Raw genomic sequence first — 21332 nt, 5'->3', positions numbered from 1 at the left:
CTGGGCCCATGAATGAGGATCCAGGCCTCCCGAGTCTGTCCTGTGTTAGATGACTCTCCCCCTCTATTTCTAACCCAGTCTCTGATCCCTCATTCCTCAAGAGTCCCCGGGGTAAATAATGGTGGGGCTGGTCCCCCACAAGCTCCTCTTCCTCCCCTCCCTACTCTCACTTTAAAATGGCACTATGTACTGCAGGCTGGTCCTCCTGACTTAGCCTGTCAAGTACTGAGATATGGTAGACGTGCTCCACTGTGCCACTTCTGGGTGTTTCTCCTAGTGACTTCTAGTTTGCTTAATGCTTTTTCTCCTTTTTTTTGGGGGGGGGGGCAGGGGTTGAGACAGGGTTTCTCTGTGTAGCTCTGGCTGTCCAGGATCTCACTCTGTAGACAAGGCTGTCCTCAAACTCAAAGAGATCTACCTGCCTTTGCCTCCTGAGTGCTGGGATTAAAGGCGTGCACCACCATGTCTAGCTCTTCTTTTTTTTTTGTATCTTTAATAATTTTAAGCATTTATTTTATGTAAAGTGTTTACATAATTTTCTCATTTCCTCATGAGGAATTCTTTTATTACTATTATTAAGAGATTTTCTATTCATTTGACATACCAACCACAGATCCCTCTCTCTTCCCTCCTCCCTCCCCCCAGCCTTCCTCCTCAACCCACCCCCCATTTCCACCTCCTCCAAGGCAAGGTCTCCCATGGTGAGTCAGCAGAGCCTGCTACATTCAGTTGAGCCAGGTCCAAGCCCCTCCCCGCTGCACCAAGGCTGTCTATGTGAGGTGTCCCACCATAGGCACTGGTCTCCAAAAAGCCTGTTCGAGCACCAGGGACAGATCCCGATCCCACTGCCTGGGGGCCTCCTAAACTGTTCAAGGTAAACAACTGTCTTGCCTATCCAGAGGGCCTAGTCCACTAGCATTGGGGCTCCACAGCTATTGGTCCACAGTTCATCAGTTTCCACTAGTTTGGCTAGTTGTCTCTGTACTTTTCCCATCATGATCTCGATGTCCCTTGCTCATAGAATCCCTCCTCTCTATCGTTGATTGGATTACTGGAGCTTGGCCTGGCACCCGGCTGTGGGTCTCTGCATCTGCTTCCATCAGTCACTAGATGAAGGCTCTATGATAACAGTTAGGGTATTCACTAATCTGATTACCAGAGTAGGCCAGTTTAGGCACCCTCTTGACTATTGCTAGTAGTCTAAGGTGGGCTCATTTTTGTGGGTTCCTGGGAACTTCCCTAGCACCCTGTTTCTCCCTGTTCCCATGATGTCTTAATTTATCATGGTATCTCTTTCTTTGCTCTCTCACTCTGTCCCTGTTCAGCTCAAACCTCCCGTTCCTTTATGTTCTCATCCCCCATCCCTTGCCCTCCATAGCCCCTCCCCCCATCCCCAGTTCGCTCATGTAGATCTCATCTATTTCTCCTTTGCTGGGCAATCTCCTAGGGTCTTCCTTGTTAGCTAGCTTCTCTGGAATTGTGGGTTGTAGCCTGGTTATCCTTTGCTTTACAGCTAGTATCCACTTATGAATGAGTATATACCATGTGAGTCTGGGTTACCTCACTCAGGGTGATATTTTCTAGTTCCATCCATTTGCCTGCAGATTTCATGATATCCTTGTTTTTTACTGCTGAGTAGTACTCCATTGTGTATATGTGCCACATTTTCTTTATCCATTCTTAGGGCATCTAGGTTGTTTCCAGGTTCTGGCTATTATGAATAATGCTGTTGTGAACATAGTTGAGCATGTATCCTTGTATGATTGAGCATTCCTTGGGTATATGCCCAAGAGTGGTATAGCTGAGTCTTGAGGTAGATTTATCCCCAATTTTCTGAGAAACCACCATACTAATTTCCAAAGTGGCTGTACCAGTTTGCACTCTCATCCAACTGTGGAGGAGTGTTCCCCTTGCTCCGCATCCTCTCCAACATAAGCTGTCATCAGTGGTTTTTTTTTTTTAAATCTTAGCCATTCTGACAGTCATAAGATGGTATCTCAGAGTCATTTTGATTTGCATTTCCCTGATGACTAAAGATGTCAAGCAATTCCTTCAATGTCTTTCAGCCATTTGATATTCTTCTGTTGAGAATTCTGTTTAGCTCTGTAGCCCATTTTTAAATAGGATTGTTCAGTATTTTGATGTCTAGTTTCTTGAATTCTTTATATATTTTGGAGATCAGCCCTCTCTCACATGTGGGGTTGGTGAAAATCTTTTCCCATTCTGTAGGCTGTCATTTTGTCTTATTGACCATGTTCTTTGCCCTACAAAAGCTTCTCAGTTTCAGGAGGTCCCATTTATTAATTGTTGCTCTCAGTGTCTGTGCTACTGGTGTTCTATTTATGAAGTGATCTCCTGTGCCAATGTGTTCAAGGATACTTCCTACTTTCTCTTCTATCAGGTTCAATGTGACTGGATTTAGGTTGAGGTCTTTGATCCACTTGTACTTGAGTTTAGTGCATGGCAACAGATATGGATCTATTTGCAGTCTTCTGCATGTTGACATCCAGTTATGCCAGCACCATTTGTTGAAGATGCTTCCTTTTTGGTCTTTTTTTGTCACATACTTACTGTTTCTAATCCACAATTCAGTCTTGAATTGTGGTTTTGTATTTAGTTGTGGGAAGCGTGTTCATCTTGAGAATTCTTCGCAGCTGTGTTGAAGGAATATCTGTCTGAGGTGTAGTCACTTGTTTGAGTTGTAGCACATAAAGACAAAGGCTGTAGGACATTTTCACTTCAGTACTGCAAAGTCCATTTAATTTGTAGTCAGAATTCAGTGAATAAAAATTAGAGTAGACTCACAGGGGATAGACTTGATAAGTATTCTTCTGAGCATGGGAGGAAGATAAGAAAAAGTCAAGAAGTTTGGAAGGAGTAGGAAGTTTTAGAGTCTGTGCATAGAATTATCCACTTTCTTCCCCCATTAACACCAGAGGCAGTGCCCTTTTTCATAAATGAGGTAGAAAGAATCAAATGACATGACAACTGAGCATTCATTGTGCCTGTAAACTTCTTTTTGCAATATTCCTTTCTTTTTCTAAAAAATTATTTATTTTTATTTTATGTGCATTGGCGTTTTGTCTGCATCTATGTCTGTGTCAGGGTCCTCTGGAACGGGAGTTACAGACAGTTGTGAGCTCCCATGTGGGTGCTGGGAATTGAACCCAGGTCCTCTGGAAGAGCAGTCAGCACTCTTAACCGCTGAGCCATCTCTCGAGCCCCCATGCAATATTCCTTTCATAAGCTTTTCTTGCATAATCTTCCTTACACAGCCAGAAGGCAAGTGATAGTGTCTACCTATTTCTCCAGTATACTGAAATTTGGCAGGATTAAGTAACTTATCAGAGAACATATGTTCATAGAGATCTTGCCACATGTTTGCTGTTCATGTATCATCTCCTTTAGTTCTGGAGACATCCAAGTGAAAAACAAGTAGTTTCGTGTGGACAAGAAAACTATGGACTTGGAGATGTTACTTTCTTGATCATCAAGGGGCAAAGCCAGACTCACAAGCAGCCTGTGGCTGAATGCTCAGACACTGAAGCAGGAACATTAGCATGAGTTTGAAGTTATATAGTGAGATCCTATCTCAAAACATAAAGCAGGAAATCCCACTAGGTGTCCTTGATAGAAGCCATACTGGACATTGGGAAATGTAGGACACATGACTCATAGGGTGATGGGAGAGAGTTTACAGTTCACTTTTTGCTTTATTTCCCCATGTGTATCCCCAGTGTTTCAGAAATAACTGTCTCTAGGTTGTATGTGAAAGTCCTTATAGTTTATAGATTTTTTTTTTGTATAAATGGTATATTTAGGTTTAAATTTTTACTTATTTAAGTATTTAATGTTTTGAGGTAGGGTCTCATGTAGCCCAGGCTAACCTCAAACTCTGTGTTATAGAGACAAAGCTAGCCTAGAACTCCTGGTACTCCTGCATCCACTTTTCAAATACTGGGATTATAGATGGATGTCACCATGCCTGACTGATATGTTGATTAAGAATTTTTAATATTCTTTGTAGAATTCAGTTTTTTTGTTTTAAAGAGTTTTTGAGACAGAGCCTTACTGGGTAGTATGGGCTATCCTCAGATTCACAGTGTTGCCCAGGTTGTCCTTAAACTCTTGTTGATCCTCCTTCTTCATGCCACACACTTAGCTGAGGATTTGTTTTTATATCTTTTTTCTATTTTTAATAAACATTTTATAGATTGTTGAAGTATAAGATTTACAAGTAGAAATTTATTAAAAATTTCCAGTCTCATCTATAGTGAGTCTATTTATATTTCTCATTAGAACCAGATTAATAGTAACCAACTTCGAAGAGCAGAACAAGAGGTGAACAGTCTTCAGGAGAAGGTGCATTCTCTTTCTGCGAAGAACAAAGGGTTGCTTACCCAGTTGAGTGAGGCAAAGCGCAGACAGGCAGAGATTGAATGCAAGGTAAGTGTCAGTGTAATGATATCTTTCATATATTTATCTACCATGAACATATTTTGTCTTTTTGAGACAGGCTTTCAGTATATGGCCCTGGCTAGCCTGGAGCTTGCTATATAGATCAAACTAGCCTCAAAAATCTCATTAATTCTTTTGCCTCTGCTTCTCATTGCTAGGATCACAGTCATGTACCACACCTAGATTAAAATTTCAAACAAGATTAGATTAGCTCATCTTGTTCAAAGGGTGAATTGAAGAAACCTCATTTTTAACGTTGGATTTGGTTAAGTTAATGTCTTCTTACATTGGCATTTACTAATGTGACTTTTCGATGCTTCTTTTGACTAGTGTCTCTTTAAAACTTAGCTTGTGATGTCTCACCTGAAAATGCAGGTGATTGGAGAGGGTGAAGCTCACTCCCTTGATTCACATCATGTTAGCAGGCAGTCAGTACTGATAACGCTTTCTGGGTAACAGAGAAAGAGAAATGTGTATGTACAGGTAGATTAAGAAAAATGAGTACAATTTCCTCTCTTTTAATCAGTTTTTCTTTATATGAAGCTTTGTGTTCAAAAAGCATTACAAGTATTTGAAATAAATTAAATTTTTTCATGAAAGGAGCTTATAGTAGCTTTAGCTAATGAAAGGGACAGATGGTTGGGGACACTGGATAAGAGGAGAAGAGGAGTATGGATGTACATACATAAATGTGTGTGGGAATAACTAAAGTGATGCGTGTAGTCTTAGCCTTAGAGTAGATTACTGGAGAGAGCTGTGATGTTTTAAGAGGAACTACTCATATCTTTAGCATAGCTCCTTTAATCGTTACGGTGCCCTTCATGTATTCAAGCCTATGAGAAATAAGACTTTCAGTGGCACATATAAAGCTGTAATTCCATCAACTTGTTCTGGTGTCATTAAAAACCAAGAGTGAAGCTTGAGTGGTTTATCAGTGTCACTGAAATCCAGAGATGAAATTACATCCTAATAAATATTCATGGCTGTTAGAATTTAGACTGAAGAAATCTGTAGGCGGTACTGACAATTGTATTAACTCAAGAATTGACCCTTTTAAAAGATACAGCTGGACTAGTATAAAAATAAAGTGGTATGCAATGAGGTACCCTATGATTTGTCACACTTAGAGCTGATAGACTGTTTAGGATTTCACATTGCCTTGTGATCTGTCTTTAGTAGAGAACTAAATGTAATCTTTTCTATATGAAAACCAGTTTTCTTTAAACATTTTGATAACAGTATTTCTGAATTTAATATTGTCTTGGCACCTATTAGCAAAATAAAATGTTCTTTGGAAGTATTTATGGAACTTGACCATGAAGATACTTGTTTTGAGTTTTTCTAAGTAATGGATACTCAGAACAGTAGAAGACTGGGCAGACTGATACGGGATTTTCACTTAGTTTGTATTTGTTCATTAGTACCCTGTAAAGGGTACCAAGGATACTAACGCTGATGTGCCTTTTGCAGATCCTGGTCACAGTATTAGTGTATTAATTGTTACTCTAGCTCCTAGTCCTTGGTCACATTCCCTGTTAGAGTGCAACATTTCAGTAACAACTGTAACATTTTCAAAGAAGCCAGTCCCTTAGTTACATAAATTAGATTTGTTTTCATTAAGTTTTATATAATTAAAGCTTATGATTTGTTGATGAGTAATTTTTAAAGCTTGTTTTATTTTTCATTTACATAAACTATCTGAGTATTATCTGTATTATCAACATTATTTTTACTCTGTAAACAAGTTTGAATAGTCTCACTTAAAATAATACAAGCCTATAATCCCCAGTTTCAATAGCAAACACTCAGAATCCCAAAAGTTTTTTCATAATTTTCACACAGGTTCATTAGGAGGCAACAACTGATTTGAACTGATTGAACTTGAAGTTGTTTTTATCCCTTTGGGAGGTTCATAGCTGACTGCTTCATTATAGATGCCATCTCAGACACTGATGGATAATACTAATGTGCAGCTTTTGTACAATCTGAAAAATCTCAGTTCCAAACTCAGCTGGCTTCTCACTGTGTTTTGCTTGGTGCTGTAGAACAAGGAAGAAGTCATGGCTGTGAGGCTCCGGGAAGCTGACAGCATCGCCGCCGTGGCTGAGCTGCGGCAGCATATCGCCGAGCTGGAGATCCAGGTATGGCGTGTCTGCCTCCTGCTGACTGGAGTTTTCAATACTTCATCCATCTCAGAGTGCTTTGTGGAAGCCACAGGTTGAAGTTCAATGTCTTCCTCAGTGCTATCCACTTTATTTACTGAGTCAGGGCCTCTCACTGACTGGGCTAGTCTTGCTAGCTAGCCTGCTCCAGGGATCCCTCATCTCCTCCTACTTGGAGTCTCTGTCTGCATGGCATTACAGGCAACTGCCATGCTCAGGTGACACTTATGTGGGTGCTGAGGATATCTAAACTCTGGTTTTCTCACTTGGATGGTAAGTGCTCTACCCACTGAGAAATCTCAGCCCTCAGGTGCATTTTTATTTATACATAACATAAAACTTAAAATTTACAATTCTGTTACATTAAGAATATTTATGGTGTTGTATGGCCACCAACACCATCGACCTCCAGAACATTTTATTTCCCGCATGAAACTGCATGTGTCCATTAAATACTAACTTGACATTCCTTCCTTTCGTAGCCCCTGGCATTCACCATTTAGCATCTTATCTCTATGAATTTGACCACTCTAGGTGCATTCTATCAAGAATTATGAAACATATGTCCTTTTGTGACGGACTGATTTCACTTTGCATGAAGTTCTTAAGGTTTATTCATGTGGTGTAGATCATAATTTCTTTCCCTTTTAAAGTTAAATGCATCCTTCATTGCATGTGCATACTACATTTTTCTTATCAATTAATCATTTATCTGCTTTTGATGTTGTGAACGGTACTGCTATGATCAGAGTTGTGCAAATACCTACCAGAGTCCCCACGTTCTCTTCTTTGGGGCATATGCATCATCTGGAAATACTGGGTCATAAAGTAATTCTGTTTAATTTTTTGTGGCATTGCAATGCTGTTTTCTGTAAAATGTACCATTTTGCATTCCTAACTGCAGAGCACAAGAATTCTGTTTTTTTTACATCTTCACCACTACTTACTAATTTTCAGGAAACCTGTCATCCTGGTGTGTTTTAGGTGGCATCACCTTCTTATTCTGATTAGCAATTTCCCAGTGGGTAGTAGTACCTAGCATCCCTTTACTCAATATTTAGCATTTACTTAGCATCTTTGGAGAAAAGTCCATTCAAGTTCTTTGTCCACTTTTGAATCTGTTTTTCTTGTTGCTGATGAGTTGTAGGAGTTAATTGTGCATTCTCAGTAGCAATCCTGTGTCAAATGGTGTGGTTTTATAAATATTTTCTTCTGTAGGGTACTCTTTTCTTTTTAAGATTTATTTTTGTGTATGGGTGGTTGGCCGACATGTATATCTGCACCATGTGCACCATGTGCATGTAATGCACACAGAAGCCAAAGAGTGTGTCGGATCCCTACAGATAGTTGCTAGCCACCATATTGGGTGCTGGGAACAGAATTTGGGTCCTCTGCCAGAACAACATCTGCTCTTGACGGATGAGCTGTCTCTCTAGTACCAGGTCTTTCTTTGGACCACCAGCTCCTGAATAATGACACAGAGACTTTTTATTGATTATGAGAGTTTGGCCTTAGCTGAGGCTTGTTCCCAACCAGCGCTTAGAACTTAAATTAACCTGTTCACATTAATCTGCGTTTTGTGACGAGGCTCATCACCTCTCCCAGTACCGTGTGTCCGACTGCCACCTCATCTGGCTGGCGAATCTCCCACCTCAAGATTCTTTCCCAGAGTTCCTATCTCTTCCCCAAAGCTCCACCTGTCCTCTTTTGTCTAGTTACCAGCCGTTCAGCTCTTTATTAACCCAATCAGAAGGTGCCTTAGGCAGGTGAGGTAAACAACAACAACACGTCTTCACCCTTTTGCTTTGTTGATAATGTCTTTTGATGCACAGAAGATTTTTATTTTTCTGAAGTTCAGAATCTTAGCAGAGAACTTGGATTTTGCTTTTGTCAATGTTCTAAGTCCATTTTGAGTGACACTTCATATTTCTGCACTGTCACTTCTATTTTAAAAAGAAAATTTAGATTTTTAAAAGTAAATGTGGGCCAGACATGGTGGCAAATATTATTCCAGTTATCTGAGAGGCTAAAACAGGAGATTGCAAGGTTGATGTTAGGCTGGGGCACCATATTGAAGTCAGGCCCCACTCTCCACCCACAAAATAATTTTGAATATTCTACTTTTTTCCCCTTAGGAATATTTTGTTTTGTTTTATGTTTATGAGTACTTTACCTGCATGTGTATCTCTGTACCGTGTACAGACAGTTCCTGTGGAGTCAGAAGAGGGTATTGGATGCCCTAGAATCAGAGCTACAAATCCTTAGGGTTCTGAGAATGAACCTGGATCCTCTACAGGAGTAATCAATGCTCCTCACTGCTGAGCTGTCTCCTGGCCCCATGTCCTACACAAGCAAAGTGTTACAGGGTTGTTTGTCTGTTTGTTTGTCTGTTTGTTTGTCTGTTTGGTGTCTTAGTTATGTTTTCTGTTGCTGTGATAAAACACTGTGGTCAAAAGCACAGTGGAAAGGAAAGAGTTTATTTCATCTTATGGCTTGTTCATTATCTAGGGAAGTCAGGGTTTGTCCAGCATGCTTCCTCATAGTACCCAGGACCACCAGCACAAGGGTGGCAGTACCTACAGTGAGGTGCGCCCTCCCATATCAGTCACCTATCAAGAAAATCTACCACAGGCTTGTCCACAGGCAAAACTGTGTGTGTGTGTGTGTGTGTGTGTGTGTGTGTGTGTGTGGTGTGGGGGGGTATCTTCTCAACTGTAGTTCTTTCTTCACAAATGACTCCACCTTGCCACCTTGTGTGGAGTTGACATAAGACTGGCCAGCACAGTTAGTTTTTTGAGACAGTCTCCATATGTAGCCCAGGTTGGCCTGAACTCACTGTGTAGTGCTGGCTGGCCTAGAACTCCCATAAGTACTCCTTTCATGCATCCAGAGAACTGTGTACCATGCCTGGCTTTAGTTACTTACATCATGCTGTTATATGCAATTCTGTATTGACTTTTCCAACATCATGACGATTATAAAAAATTGCCATCTATCTTAGTTACTGTTCTCTTCTTGTGAAGAGACACCATGACCAAGGCAACTCTTATAAAAGAATATATTTAATGGCAGTGGGGGTGGTGGTGTAGTCAGCCAGTGGTTACTATGGTGGGAAGTGAATAGGCACAGTGCTAGAGTAGCTGAAAGCTTTACATTCTGATTCACAGGCAGGGAGGCAGGGGAGGGGATAGAGAGTCAGAAATCCAGAGATCCTGGCAGGAACTTTTGAAACCTCAAAGCCTGCCCCCAGTAATGTACCTCTACTAGGGCCACACTTATCTTAACAAGGTCACATCTCTGGATTGTTCCCAAACAGTTCCACTAACTGGGTACTGGGCATTCAAACCTAGGAGCCTATGGGGGCCATTCTCACCCAGACCACTCACTATCTTTTTAAACACCCTGATTACAAAGTAGCAAGGTTTAAATCATAGTTTTTAGCTAGTTGTGGTGGCCCATGCATGTAACTTCAGCAGCCTCTCTGTGTGTTATACACATGTGCGTGTGTAGGTGTTAATGCACACACAGAAGCCGGAACTGCACATTGGGTGTCTTTTTCTTTTTTTTCTTTGTTTTGGTTTTTCGAGACAGGGTTTTTCTGTGTAGCTTTGCGCCTTTCCTGGAACTCGCTTTGGAGACTAGGCTGGCCTCGAACTCACAGAGATCCGCGTGCCTCTGCCTCCCGAGTGCTGGGATTAAAGTCGTGCGCCACCACCACCCGGCTGGGTGTCTTTTTCTATTGCTCTTTGTGTTTATTGCCTTGAGACAGGGTGTCACACTGAACCAGAGAATCACTGTTTTGGTAGATTGACAGGCCAGTGAGCTCCTAAGATATGCTTGTGCCCCTCAATGGTGGGGTCACAGGCATGTGCTTTTTAGGTGGATACTGGCTTAAACTGAGGTCTTCATCATGCAGAGCAAACAGTCTTATCCACTGAGCCCTTTCCCCAGCCCTCCAAATCAATTCTTGTTGATTTTCAAATACTTACTAAAATGAAGAACCTCATTCTGTATGTTTTGTTTAAAGTGAAAGCTACATATTGCATCATTTTGTGGAAAATGAAATAAAGATGCATGGAATATTCTTAAACTTTTCTCTGACTTGCTGTGCCAAGTCCTTGGTAATCATTGTATTGTTACACTGCTATAAAGTTGACTTTCTTAGATTCCAGAATAAGTGAGCGCATGGGTTTACCATGTCACAAATGACAACATTTCTTTTTGTTACTATTTATTTATTTTTGGTTTTCTAGGTGGAATCTTACTGTGCTGCTCAGACTAGCCTAGAAATTTCTGTGGCCCAGGCTGTCCTCTAACCCATGATCCTGCTGCTTCTGCTTTCCGCAAGTGAAATTGCAGGGTGCACCCTCACAGCTGGTGCAGCTCCCGTCGTTTTAAGGTGAAGTAGCATTGCATTGTATGCACTGACATTTTCTTCATCCACTCATCAGCTGATCGACACGTAGGTAGGTTCCATGTTCTGACTTCTGTGAAGTCAGATGTTTTACTATTCTACCCCAAACCTTCTGTGTCTTTGTATCTTGAATCTTGATGACTGGGCCATTTGTTAGCACATTTTAAGCCTGGAGTAACTTCGGGTACTTCTTTCTACCATCTAATCTATAATGCATGCCAAAGATGCACATGTAAGGTATTCAAGTTTTCAGCTTCAGCAGCTGACCTCATTTTGCACCTTGAGTTCCTTCCCTGACAGTGTTTGCCTGCTGCGGGCACTAATGCTACCGAAGGCGAAGCAGTCTTTCCTCACACTGCTGCTTTCCCCGCCGTCCTGAGTTCACCTCCTGACTGTCTTTTCTGAAGTGGTAAGGAGTCTCTCATCCAGTTTCCTTTCCCAGCCTCCACTGTTGGTGTCTTCTCCAGCGGTTACCAGAGCTGCCTCTCCAACACAAAAGCATTTGTTGGTTGCTTTTACCTACCAGTCACGTCAGAACTCTTCAGCATGAAATGCTTGTCTTTTTACTATTCCCCCAAACACGTTTCCACTTTATCTCTCACCATCACGGCTCCATTTCCACACAGCACTGTGCCCCTCTACTCCACATGCATACTGTTGTCCTCTTACATTTTTGTATCTTCTGCTACTTTTGAGGCAATTTCCTTGTTCTTCCAGGACTGAGGCCTGTGTGCTCTTGATCTGACTTGCTGTTAATTCACTCAGGAAGGATATTTTCAGTAAATGTCTCAGTGGCTCAGCGTTTATTTATTTAATGCAGATTAAGATCCACAGATAGGCAGCAATTCCAGTACTCTGTAGAGAGTGGCATGGAAGATTGAAAGTTCAAGGCCAGCATGAGCTACTTAATAGAGATGTGTCTTAAAGGAAATTAAAACAAAAAACAAACAAACAAACAAAAAAACCTCTTAAATTATTTTTGTTTAAGTCTGAAACTCCTTTTTCACTTATAAAACATTACACTTTAGATCATTTACAGTTTTGGAAATATGTTGAATCATTTTTTTTAAATTCCACTAGGGGGGGACTAAGACCCTGTATTTTGTTTTTCTCCAGATTAATGCTTCCACTTGATGTTATATGTAAACCTTGGCTAGCCTGAAACTCACAGAGATCCTCTTGCCTTTACCTCTAGAGTGCTGGGATTAAAGACATGTATACCACCATTAGGATTTTGGCATTTGTTAACTTCTCACAAAGTTCTCTGAAGTTCTCCATATATATATATATGTATATATATATTGTTATATAACATGGCTTTAATTTTGGGATTATATAATATATAATCTGTTATCCTTATAGTTAAAGCCTATTTTTTAATATAATTATGAAAATATACTTTGGGAAATATATTAGAGGAAGAAATACTCATCTTTATAAATTCTTTAACATTCTATAAATATTTTAACACATATATATGCATGTATGTATACATACATACCTATGAGACTAACATTTATTGAATTGATTTTAAAGATTCTTCAGCCATTGTGAATCTTATGAGTCCACCTGCATGTTATTGACATCATGACATCTGCATTTGTCTATTATTGTTTATAATACCGCCCCTACTTTTGAAGCAACTGTTTTAGTTTAGAGTTTGACAGTGAACTTAAATTAAACCTTTTCCTGGAACTGTTTTGTTGTTTGTTTGTTTGTTTTTCAAGACAGGGTTTCTCTTTGTAGCCCTGGCTGTCCTGAAACTTGCTCTACAGACCATGCTAGCCTCTAACTTGGAGATCCACCTGCCTTTGCCTCCCAAATGCTGGGATTAAAGCATGTGCCGCCATGCCCCTGGCTCCTGGAACTGTTTTAAAACTATTACTACCTACATTTCTTGTTCTTAAACAGAATGACACTTACTAATTGGTGATTCTAGTCACCATTCTGCTATAGTGCTAATCTGGGAACAATATATTTTCTATCTATAAAAGTCAGATGTTGAATTCCAGAATGGCATCAGGTTTAAGAAGTTAGTGTATCATGTATGTCATTTTAATCTTTGGGCTGTCATTAGTCATTATACAGTGCTCTCACTTTGTTCAAGTCTCTGTTACCTTCTCAGATAAAGCTCATTTGTTTGTTTTTCATTGCTAAGGATTTACCCCAGGGCTGTGTGTGTGTGTTATAGTCAATCTGTCATGAAGTTATACTGGTCTAAGCTCTTTTAAAACTTAATTAGGATGGGGTCCTACTGCGTTTTCTATCATGGCCTCTCACTTGTGATTCTACCGCCTCCAAAGTGTCTGGGCTTACCAGGTGTTCAGCACCAAGTCTGGGCCCAACCTTCTGTCTTAGTAACAGTCCCATCTTAAAAAGTAAAAGGGTTTTGTGCTTGAGTATTTTGCTTGTATGTATAGATGTGCACTGCATGCCTGATGAGGCCCTGGGTGGGACTAGAGTTACGGAGTTTTCGGATCTGAGTGAAGCAGGGTCTGCAGGATGATATATGCTTTTAACTACTGAGCTGCCTCTCCAGCCCTTAGCATTCCAATCTGAACTGCTGTGCTTTAAGCTGCTTTATTTATCTTTTAAACCATTAGTTATTATAGTTTTAAATCAAATTTGTTCTTATTGGATACATAAAACCACAATTGAATTATATTTATGGAATACTATGCAATGCTTCCATATGTGTACGAAATCAAGTTAAACAATCTATATTCTCAGACATTTATTTGTTCATTTTGAGATAGGGTCTCAAAAGCCCCAGATTGTAATTAAAACGAGGCATCCCCTTGTCTCTGTATTCTGACTGTTGGCATTACCGGCCTACTTCACTGTACCTGACACATGTTCTTTCTTTATGGTGAAGATTTTCAGTGTCATTCCACTCCTCTAGGTTTTAAAAGCATACAGTGTATTTTTATTATCTGAAAGTACTGTGCTGTGCAATAGCACATAGGGATTTAGTACTTCTTCCTAACTATAGCTTCTCTCTCCATTTTTATTCTTTCCTCCTTTTCTTTCTCTTGTCCTCCCACATCTGTACTAGGGGTCAAATCTTGGGCCTCAAGAATGCTAGGCAAATATTCTACCACTGTTACATCCTCAATCTTCCCCACTTTGGCTAGGGCCTCAGATTTACTAGAGGATAACCTTGAAGTCCTGATCCTCCTCTACCTACCAAGGGCTGGAATTATAGGCATTTACGACCATACCAGGCATCCCACTCCTTGGTCTGTCTGTGTATGTGCACACCAATGCCAGCAGACACCAGAGGATTGTGTTGGATCCCCTGAACTAAGCAAGCTAATTTCTGAGCAGTGTAAAACACTGTTTCAGCATTTTGTTTCTGGATTTATTTTACTTGGAAATGTATTCATACTGGCAACTCTAAATATTTCAGCATACCAATAATAAAAATACTAGTAGCTGGCCCTTGTGGACACAGATGTGTCCAGCTGTGCTCTTATCTACTTAGTATATTCTCTAGTTTAATCTTCATAGAAGCTATATAATACAGGAATTACTAAATCTTTGTAGTTGAAGGAACTGAGACATAGAGAAGATTTTAAAATGAATTGGTATATATAAGGGTGTGTGTGTGTATTTTGTATATATAAGTTCTTTTCAATTAAGACAGAATTTTTCTTTAGTATAGAACATATTGTTAGGGTAGTTTAATTTTTTGTTTCATAGTAGATTGATTGTCTCCTGTGATAATAATTCCTTCAAATTATAATTGTTCACTACCAAAAATTGTTCTAATCCTCCCTTCCATCAGACAGTGGTTGTAATTCTTGTCTTCTTTCCTCGGGTGTATGCATGCTGAGCTTAGGTCTCAGTGTCACACGGCCTTTCTGATCTGTCTTCCTGCTTCACTCCTCTGCTCTGACTGCCTCAGTCATCAGCATGTCTAACTTGCTGTGAGTGATGCCTGCTCTTCTGATACCCTGGGTTCTGTAGCTCCCTTACACTGTCTCACACCACTGTAGTTAAATGTTTTTCAGCTTTTCTGTCCCACTGAAGTTCATTGTGAGGAAGAACTGTTACTTGGTTTCATTATTTCCAACATCATATAGTGATAGTCAAAATAGTCTTATTTATTGAAAAAGTGTAACATTTTATTTCTTGAAATACCATTTTTTATCTTAAATTTTCCCATTTAAAAGTGTAATGTGAAAAACAAGTTAAATTATGAATTTAAATGGGGTATTGACTTTAGTTCAGCCAAGATTTATGGAGTGTTTATGATATGCCTGTCAGTATTCATATCCCTACCTGGATTAGTAATCAAAATTCAAAAATTTATCCTCATTTAACTTAATGGTAGAGAAAAAATTAGAAGAATAGAAAAAGTGAATCATACAGTATACCGTTTAGAAGATGATGAATGCCATGATGAAAAGGAAGGTGTTGGTAATATGACTGTTGGTCCACCAGGTAAGGTTCATTAGAAGGGGCATTAAACAAGGTTTTAAAGTAAGGCGTGCAGGGCTAGAGAGCTCAGTGTAAAGCGCTTGCTGCTCCTCCAGAGGACCCAAGTTCAGTTTCTTGACACCTCTGACCTTCATGGGCACCTGCACTTACGCACGCGCGCGCGCGCGCGCGCGCGCACACACACACACACACACACACACACACACTTACTCTTTCTCTTAAATATAATAAGAAAGAAACACACTCACTCACTCACTCTTAAATATAATAAGAAATGAAGTAACACACACTCACTCACTCTTACATATAATAAGAAGCAAAGTAAGACAGGCAGATTTGAGCAAAGAATTCACTGCTAAGAGTAAGGACAAGGGCTCTTCCAGAGTAAGGAGCATATGTGAGCAGCCTCTGGTGTAGGACAGGGGAGAAGGAGGAAGTCTGAGAAATAAGTGGGACCTGTTACATCGAACCTAAGAACTTCGGCTTTTCTCTGAGTAATATGGAAAGTCATTAAAAGGCTTTCAGTGTATGAGTGATCAGTGAGGTAACGTTTAGCCTAACCAAATGCTTACTTAGCCTCTAAACCTCGCTCAGATACCGCGTGTAAGAAACCAGCTTTCCTTCTGTTGTTAGTGCCGTCTTCGCGCGCTGTTGATCCAATGTTGTCTGAACTCAGGTTCTGCATTGACACTGTACAGAACTGTCTGCTTTTCAAGTAGTGGGACAAAGCATAGAAAAGTTTATTTTCGCTCAGTTAGTTGAGGAAAATAGGTGAGGATTAAACCTGTGTGATACTTAACCCTGGAGCTGAATTTTATTTGGTTATTAAAACAATAAGCATGTTGGTTTATCGAAGACACATTGAAGATGGTGCTGAGTGAGTCTTTAAGTTTGTGTTGCTTTGTCACAGGTGACGGAGGCTGGTCATTTAAAACGGGGTGGTTCCACTCAGATCCAGCATGGGTCCTTTTCCTGGTACTTCGTAGCATTTACCACTTTTGCTAGTTTGCCCAACAGATAACCTCTAGGGATGCCTCAGATGGGCAATACCCCAACCACTGATGGCTTAGAAAACGCCCACTCAAAATTCTGTTCTGACGGCGAATGTGGGATCTAGGTTTAAATCAGTGTGCCCAGAGCAGTATGCACTTTTGACAGAGATGGAAAGGAAGTGATAAGGTCTTTACTATCACCTTTAAAATATTAATTGTGTGAGATATAGTGAGGTTACTGAATCATGGAATTCACCATAAAGCTTTGAAATAGATTTGTACTTTCCAGCTTCCTAAATTAATAGCTACATAGCAGGTGATAATTTAAATGCTGTGTCTTAGCTTTGTTTGCTAAGATACCATCTGACCCTCAACGTATATTTATTGTTTCCATTTTGAACAACTTAATTAAACAATAAAATATTTGTCTTTCAGGACTTTTTTACTTCGGGCATTTTTAAATTTGGAAATAGCTAGTTTGTAACTGTATCACAACAAAGAAAGTTGGGTATAGAGACTGTTCCTCTCTGCTTGCTATCTAGTTATTAGGGTTTGTATATGACACAGAATCCTCTTCCTGCAGACAGATTCCAATGTGTACATTCTGCAGACACTTGACTAGTATAGCTCAAAACCATGAAAAACACAAAGTCTGAGAAACTGTCACAGCCAAAGGAGCCTAGGGACATAACTAACATAAGGCAATGGTAAAAAGGGCAGGCCTAGAAACAACAGGAATTTAATTAAACATGGATTTAATTCATGGTTACGTGTTATACTGACTCATGAATCTTTGTAACAAACATAGCTCATGAATGTAAGATGCTAATGGGAAAGACACTGCTTGGTGTATGGAACTGTCTTCTCAATTTTTCTTTAAATCTAAGACTATTCCAAATAATGTCTGATGTAAATTATGTGGTTTCATACTTTTTAGGAACTCAAAATTATGTAGAATTCTAAATATCTGTAACAAAATTAATTCATTACCAGTTCAACTGCACTTTATTAGAAACATTTTCCAGCTTTGTGTATGAAGGCTGGTCTTTTTACATGTATATTTATTTGTCCAATATTGTCAGAAATACTACTCTAAAATACTCGGGTGTTTCTCTTTGTAAGTCAAACTTAGCACTGAAAAAAAATGCCAAAATAATGAATGATTTCTTCCTTCTGTACTTTTCAGAACATTATTCTCTCTATATATAGATATATTTCAGGACATATATCTATATTTTATAGATATATAAATGTATTTTCATTATCTTCTGGTTACTAAAAAGACTATTCAAACTTTGTCTATGACTTTAAATTACAGGAAACTGCTTTGAAGATTCATCAGTTGTACATGAGATTAGTGTGATTTGTTTTTAGATGTTTCAAATGAGTCATCTTGAAGTCATGGAGAGGCTACCACTTACCACATTTACTGTTCTGATTAATTTTTTCTTGGGGGTGAGTTATAAATCAGTAATAACTTACTAAAGTCTAGTGGTTATTCTTGATGTTTCAGTATTACTCGGTTCATTAATCAGGGCGCTACTTGTCAACTGTCTTATAGTCATTTCATATGCAGTTACAGTTCATGAGACCTTTGACCTTAATAGACGAATTGAGAATAACAGATTAGAACTTAAGAATTCCAACCATGCTGTAAGCAACATTGTGGCCTCTCTGACCGTTGAACCTAGTTTCATAATGTAGCCATTAAAATGTTATTTAACCTTTAAAATGGTAAGGAGATGGCTTTTGAAAGTATTCTGTAAAGGAGTTTGTCTTTAATCAGAGAGGGGGCTTGCCTGTCTTGGTGTTTCAGCTTTCCTTGAGTTTTTCAGCTTTAACATAAATTACTTTTAAAATGTAAGCTCTAAACTTGCATTTGAGACTAAGTAACCTGCATTGTGTCATGACCCTGCTAATACCACAGACCTTCTGTAATACTACTCCCAGAGAAAACCCACATCCTATGCATAACCTTAGATTTATTTTGAAATCTTTATGAAAAGAACATGGGGAGATTACTAATTGTTTCTGTTACTTCCTTTAGGGCTGTGATGTCTACTTATAGCAATGTTTTTCATTGTAATTAACAGGATTAAAATGTCAAAGTCTATTAAGTAATTATTTCAAATTCTAAAAGTAATACATAAAATAACTGTTTCAGGTGAAAAATTTAATTGTATGTTAGACATCTGATGAAAACTCAGAAAGGGGAAAGCCAGTAGGACTTAGGGCAGCCAGTACACACATGTAATCTGGAACCATCGGCTGGTGTGGACTTAGGGCAGCCAATACACACATGTGATCTGGAGCCATCAGCTGGTGTGGTGCTAGTGAACCGCTGAAGGCTACACCCTGAAGCTTTTTTTTTTTTTTGAATGTGCATTGCTGTTTTGCCTGCATGAGGGTGTCGGGTACCCTGGAACTGGAGTTATAGACAGTTGTGAACTGCCATGTGGATGCTGGGAATTGAACCCAGGTCCCCTGGAAAAACAGCCAGTGCCTTAACTGCTGAGCCATCTCTCCACACCCCCCCTTTTTTTTTTCCCCTGGAGCTGAGGATCAAACCCAGGGCCTTGTGCTTGCTAGGCAAGCGCTCTACCACTGAGCTAAATCCCCAACCCCCTTTTTTCCTTTTGAGACATGATCTTTTGTAGCCCAGTCTGGTTTTAGACTCAGGATCCTTCTGCCTCATCCTAAGTGCTGAATTCAGGCATGTGTCACCATGATTGTCTCCAAACATTTTTAAACTTATTACTAATCACTGTCTATAGTACTCTTTCTATTTTAGGTTTGTTTTGTGTTCTTTTAAGATTTTTATTTACTAATTTATTGTGCATGGGTAGGTGTGAATGTGGGTGTGTGCACACCACAACATGCACATGGAAACATGGAACAACTTTGTAGAAACAGCTCTTTCCTCCTACCAAGCTCAAGCCCAGGCCTTCACTGCAGGCACTGTCACTTGCTGGGCCATCTTGCAAGCCTTTTGCTTCCTTTATGGGAATTCTTTTTTTAAGATTTATTTATTATGTATACAGTGTTCTGCCTTCATGTATGACTGCACACCAGTAGAGGGCACCAGATCTCATTATAGATGGTTGTGAGCCACCATGTGGGTTCTGGGACTTGAACCTGCGTCCTCTAGAAGAGCAGCCAATGCTCTTATCCTTTGAGCTATCTCTCCAGCCCTTTTTCTGAATTCTTAAGATAGATGTATAGATACAAAATTAATTTTAACACAATGTTTTTATTTTGTGGTATATATGATACCTAGATACTTTTAACACCATATTTTTATTTTGTTTTTATGGTGTGTATTTGTATGTGTATAGGTTTTAGTGTTAGAAATTGAATCAAGTTACCATGTTTTTAACAATTGGTAATCTTACCCCTCAGAGTGGTTAGATTTCAGTATTCTCTGAAATCTGCCACATCTTTTAGGAAGAATAAATACTACTGACATAATAAATAGAAAAGAACAAAATTGAGACAGTGTATTACCATTTAATGTGTTAAAAGTGTATTACAAATGTTTCATGAGCACAAATGTTAAATATGTGCATATTTACTCGATCATTTAAAAGTTGGCACACTTGGTGGCTGGAGAAACGGCTCAGCAGCAAAAGCACTTCTTGCCTCTTCCAAGAACTGGAGTTTGAGTCTCAGCACCTTCATTACATTAGGCAGCTTTCAGTACCTGTGACTAAAGCTCCAGGAGGTCCAGCACCCTCTTCTGGCTTTTGTGGGTGACAGCACACATGTTGCGTATGCAAACACAAGCATACTTTTTAAAAAATTGTATGTATAATGTGTATATGAATGTACATGTTTAAATAAATTTGCATATGACCATTCATTTAAAAAAGATGGTGTGTTTGCCCTAAAATTGAAGTGTTTATAGTGAACTCCATTAAAAATGTTGCAATATTGCCTCTTAGGAAAACAGAAGGCTTGATGATACAAAAAAAATAGAGACTAAAATGTCTCTTTTTACTGTGTATGAGTTATCTGATGCTGTAACTTTTAAATATTCATATATTTGTTACTTTAAGATAATCACTGCTAGAAAGAAAACAAGAATTATAACCTCCAAGTGAAAGGAAAAGCAGCAAAGGAAACTTAAAAACAAAACTGCCACACTACCTCTCTTATCTGAAAGTGCTGGGGTTGTGTGGCTTCTGCCTAATTCTCTGGTACGTGTTTACCACATTTACCTTCACAGCTTAGTCCAGGAATGCCTGCCTTCTCTCTTCTTTGTATTTATTTATTTATTGAGACAGGAGCTCACTGTATAGCTTTGGCTGTCCTGGAACTCACTATGTAGACCAGGCTAGCCCCAGACTCACAGAGATCCATCTGCCTTTACCGCTCCAGAGTTCTGGGATTAAAGGTGTGCTCCACTATGCCTCCCTGTTCTCACTTTATATGAAGGCTGGGATTAGAGGCTGCGTCACTATGCCTGGCTGTTTTCACTTTATATGAAGACTGGGATTAGAGGCTGCGCCACTATGCCTCGCTGTTCTCACTTTATATGAAGACTGGGATTAGAGGCTGCGCCACTATGCCTCGCTGTTCTCACTTTATACGAAGACTGTTCATTTGCCACTTCTTACGGTTTCAGTTCTTTGCTGCCTGATGTTTCCATGGCTGATTCCTTTTCACCGTTGACATTTCAGCCTAGGGTCTCCCATTGACTCATAGAATTCCCTATCATCTTTGTGAAGTAGCCTGTTCCCTCCCCCAGTTATTTTTATCTCATCATTATGTTCTAACTGTGTGTTAAGTGTGTGCTCAGATGTGCTACCTTACATGTGTAGGTCAGAGGACAACTTGCAAGGAGTCTGTTTTCTTGTCTACCCA

The 21332-nt window shown here is 39.6% G+C and overlaps 1 protein-coding gene across 10 annotated transcripts in view; it reads left to right on the top strand.

The window, feature by feature from the left end:
* Nucleotides 1-21332, top strand: part of Evi5 (ecotropic viral integration site 5) — a 153355-nt gene that overhangs the window by 95193 nt on the left and 36830 nt on the right. For 9 of the 10 annotated variants that reach the window (XM_028867385.2, XM_028867384.2, XM_028867389.2 and 6 more), the window contains 2 exons: nucleotides 4300-4446; nucleotides 6504-6599. In XM_028867385.2, the coding sequence (XP_028723218.1) occupies nucleotides 4300-4446; nucleotides 6504-6599 (243 nt within the window). Of the gene's footprint in view, nucleotides 1-4299; nucleotides 4447-6503; nucleotides 6600-10873; nucleotides 12278-21332 lie in introns of those variants that run through there. The other variant, XM_028867393.2, reaches the window with a different exon arrangement.

This window comes from Peromyscus leucopus, chromosome 10, assembly GCF_004664715.2.
Source record: "Peromyscus leucopus breed LL Stock chromosome 10, UCI_PerLeu_2.1, whole genome shotgun sequence".
Taxonomy (NCBI): domain Eukaryota; kingdom Metazoa; phylum Chordata; class Mammalia; order Rodentia; family Cricetidae; genus Peromyscus; species Peromyscus leucopus.
Note: the sequence above shows the minus strand (reverse complement) of the source record. Positions and strands in the feature narration are given on the sequence as shown.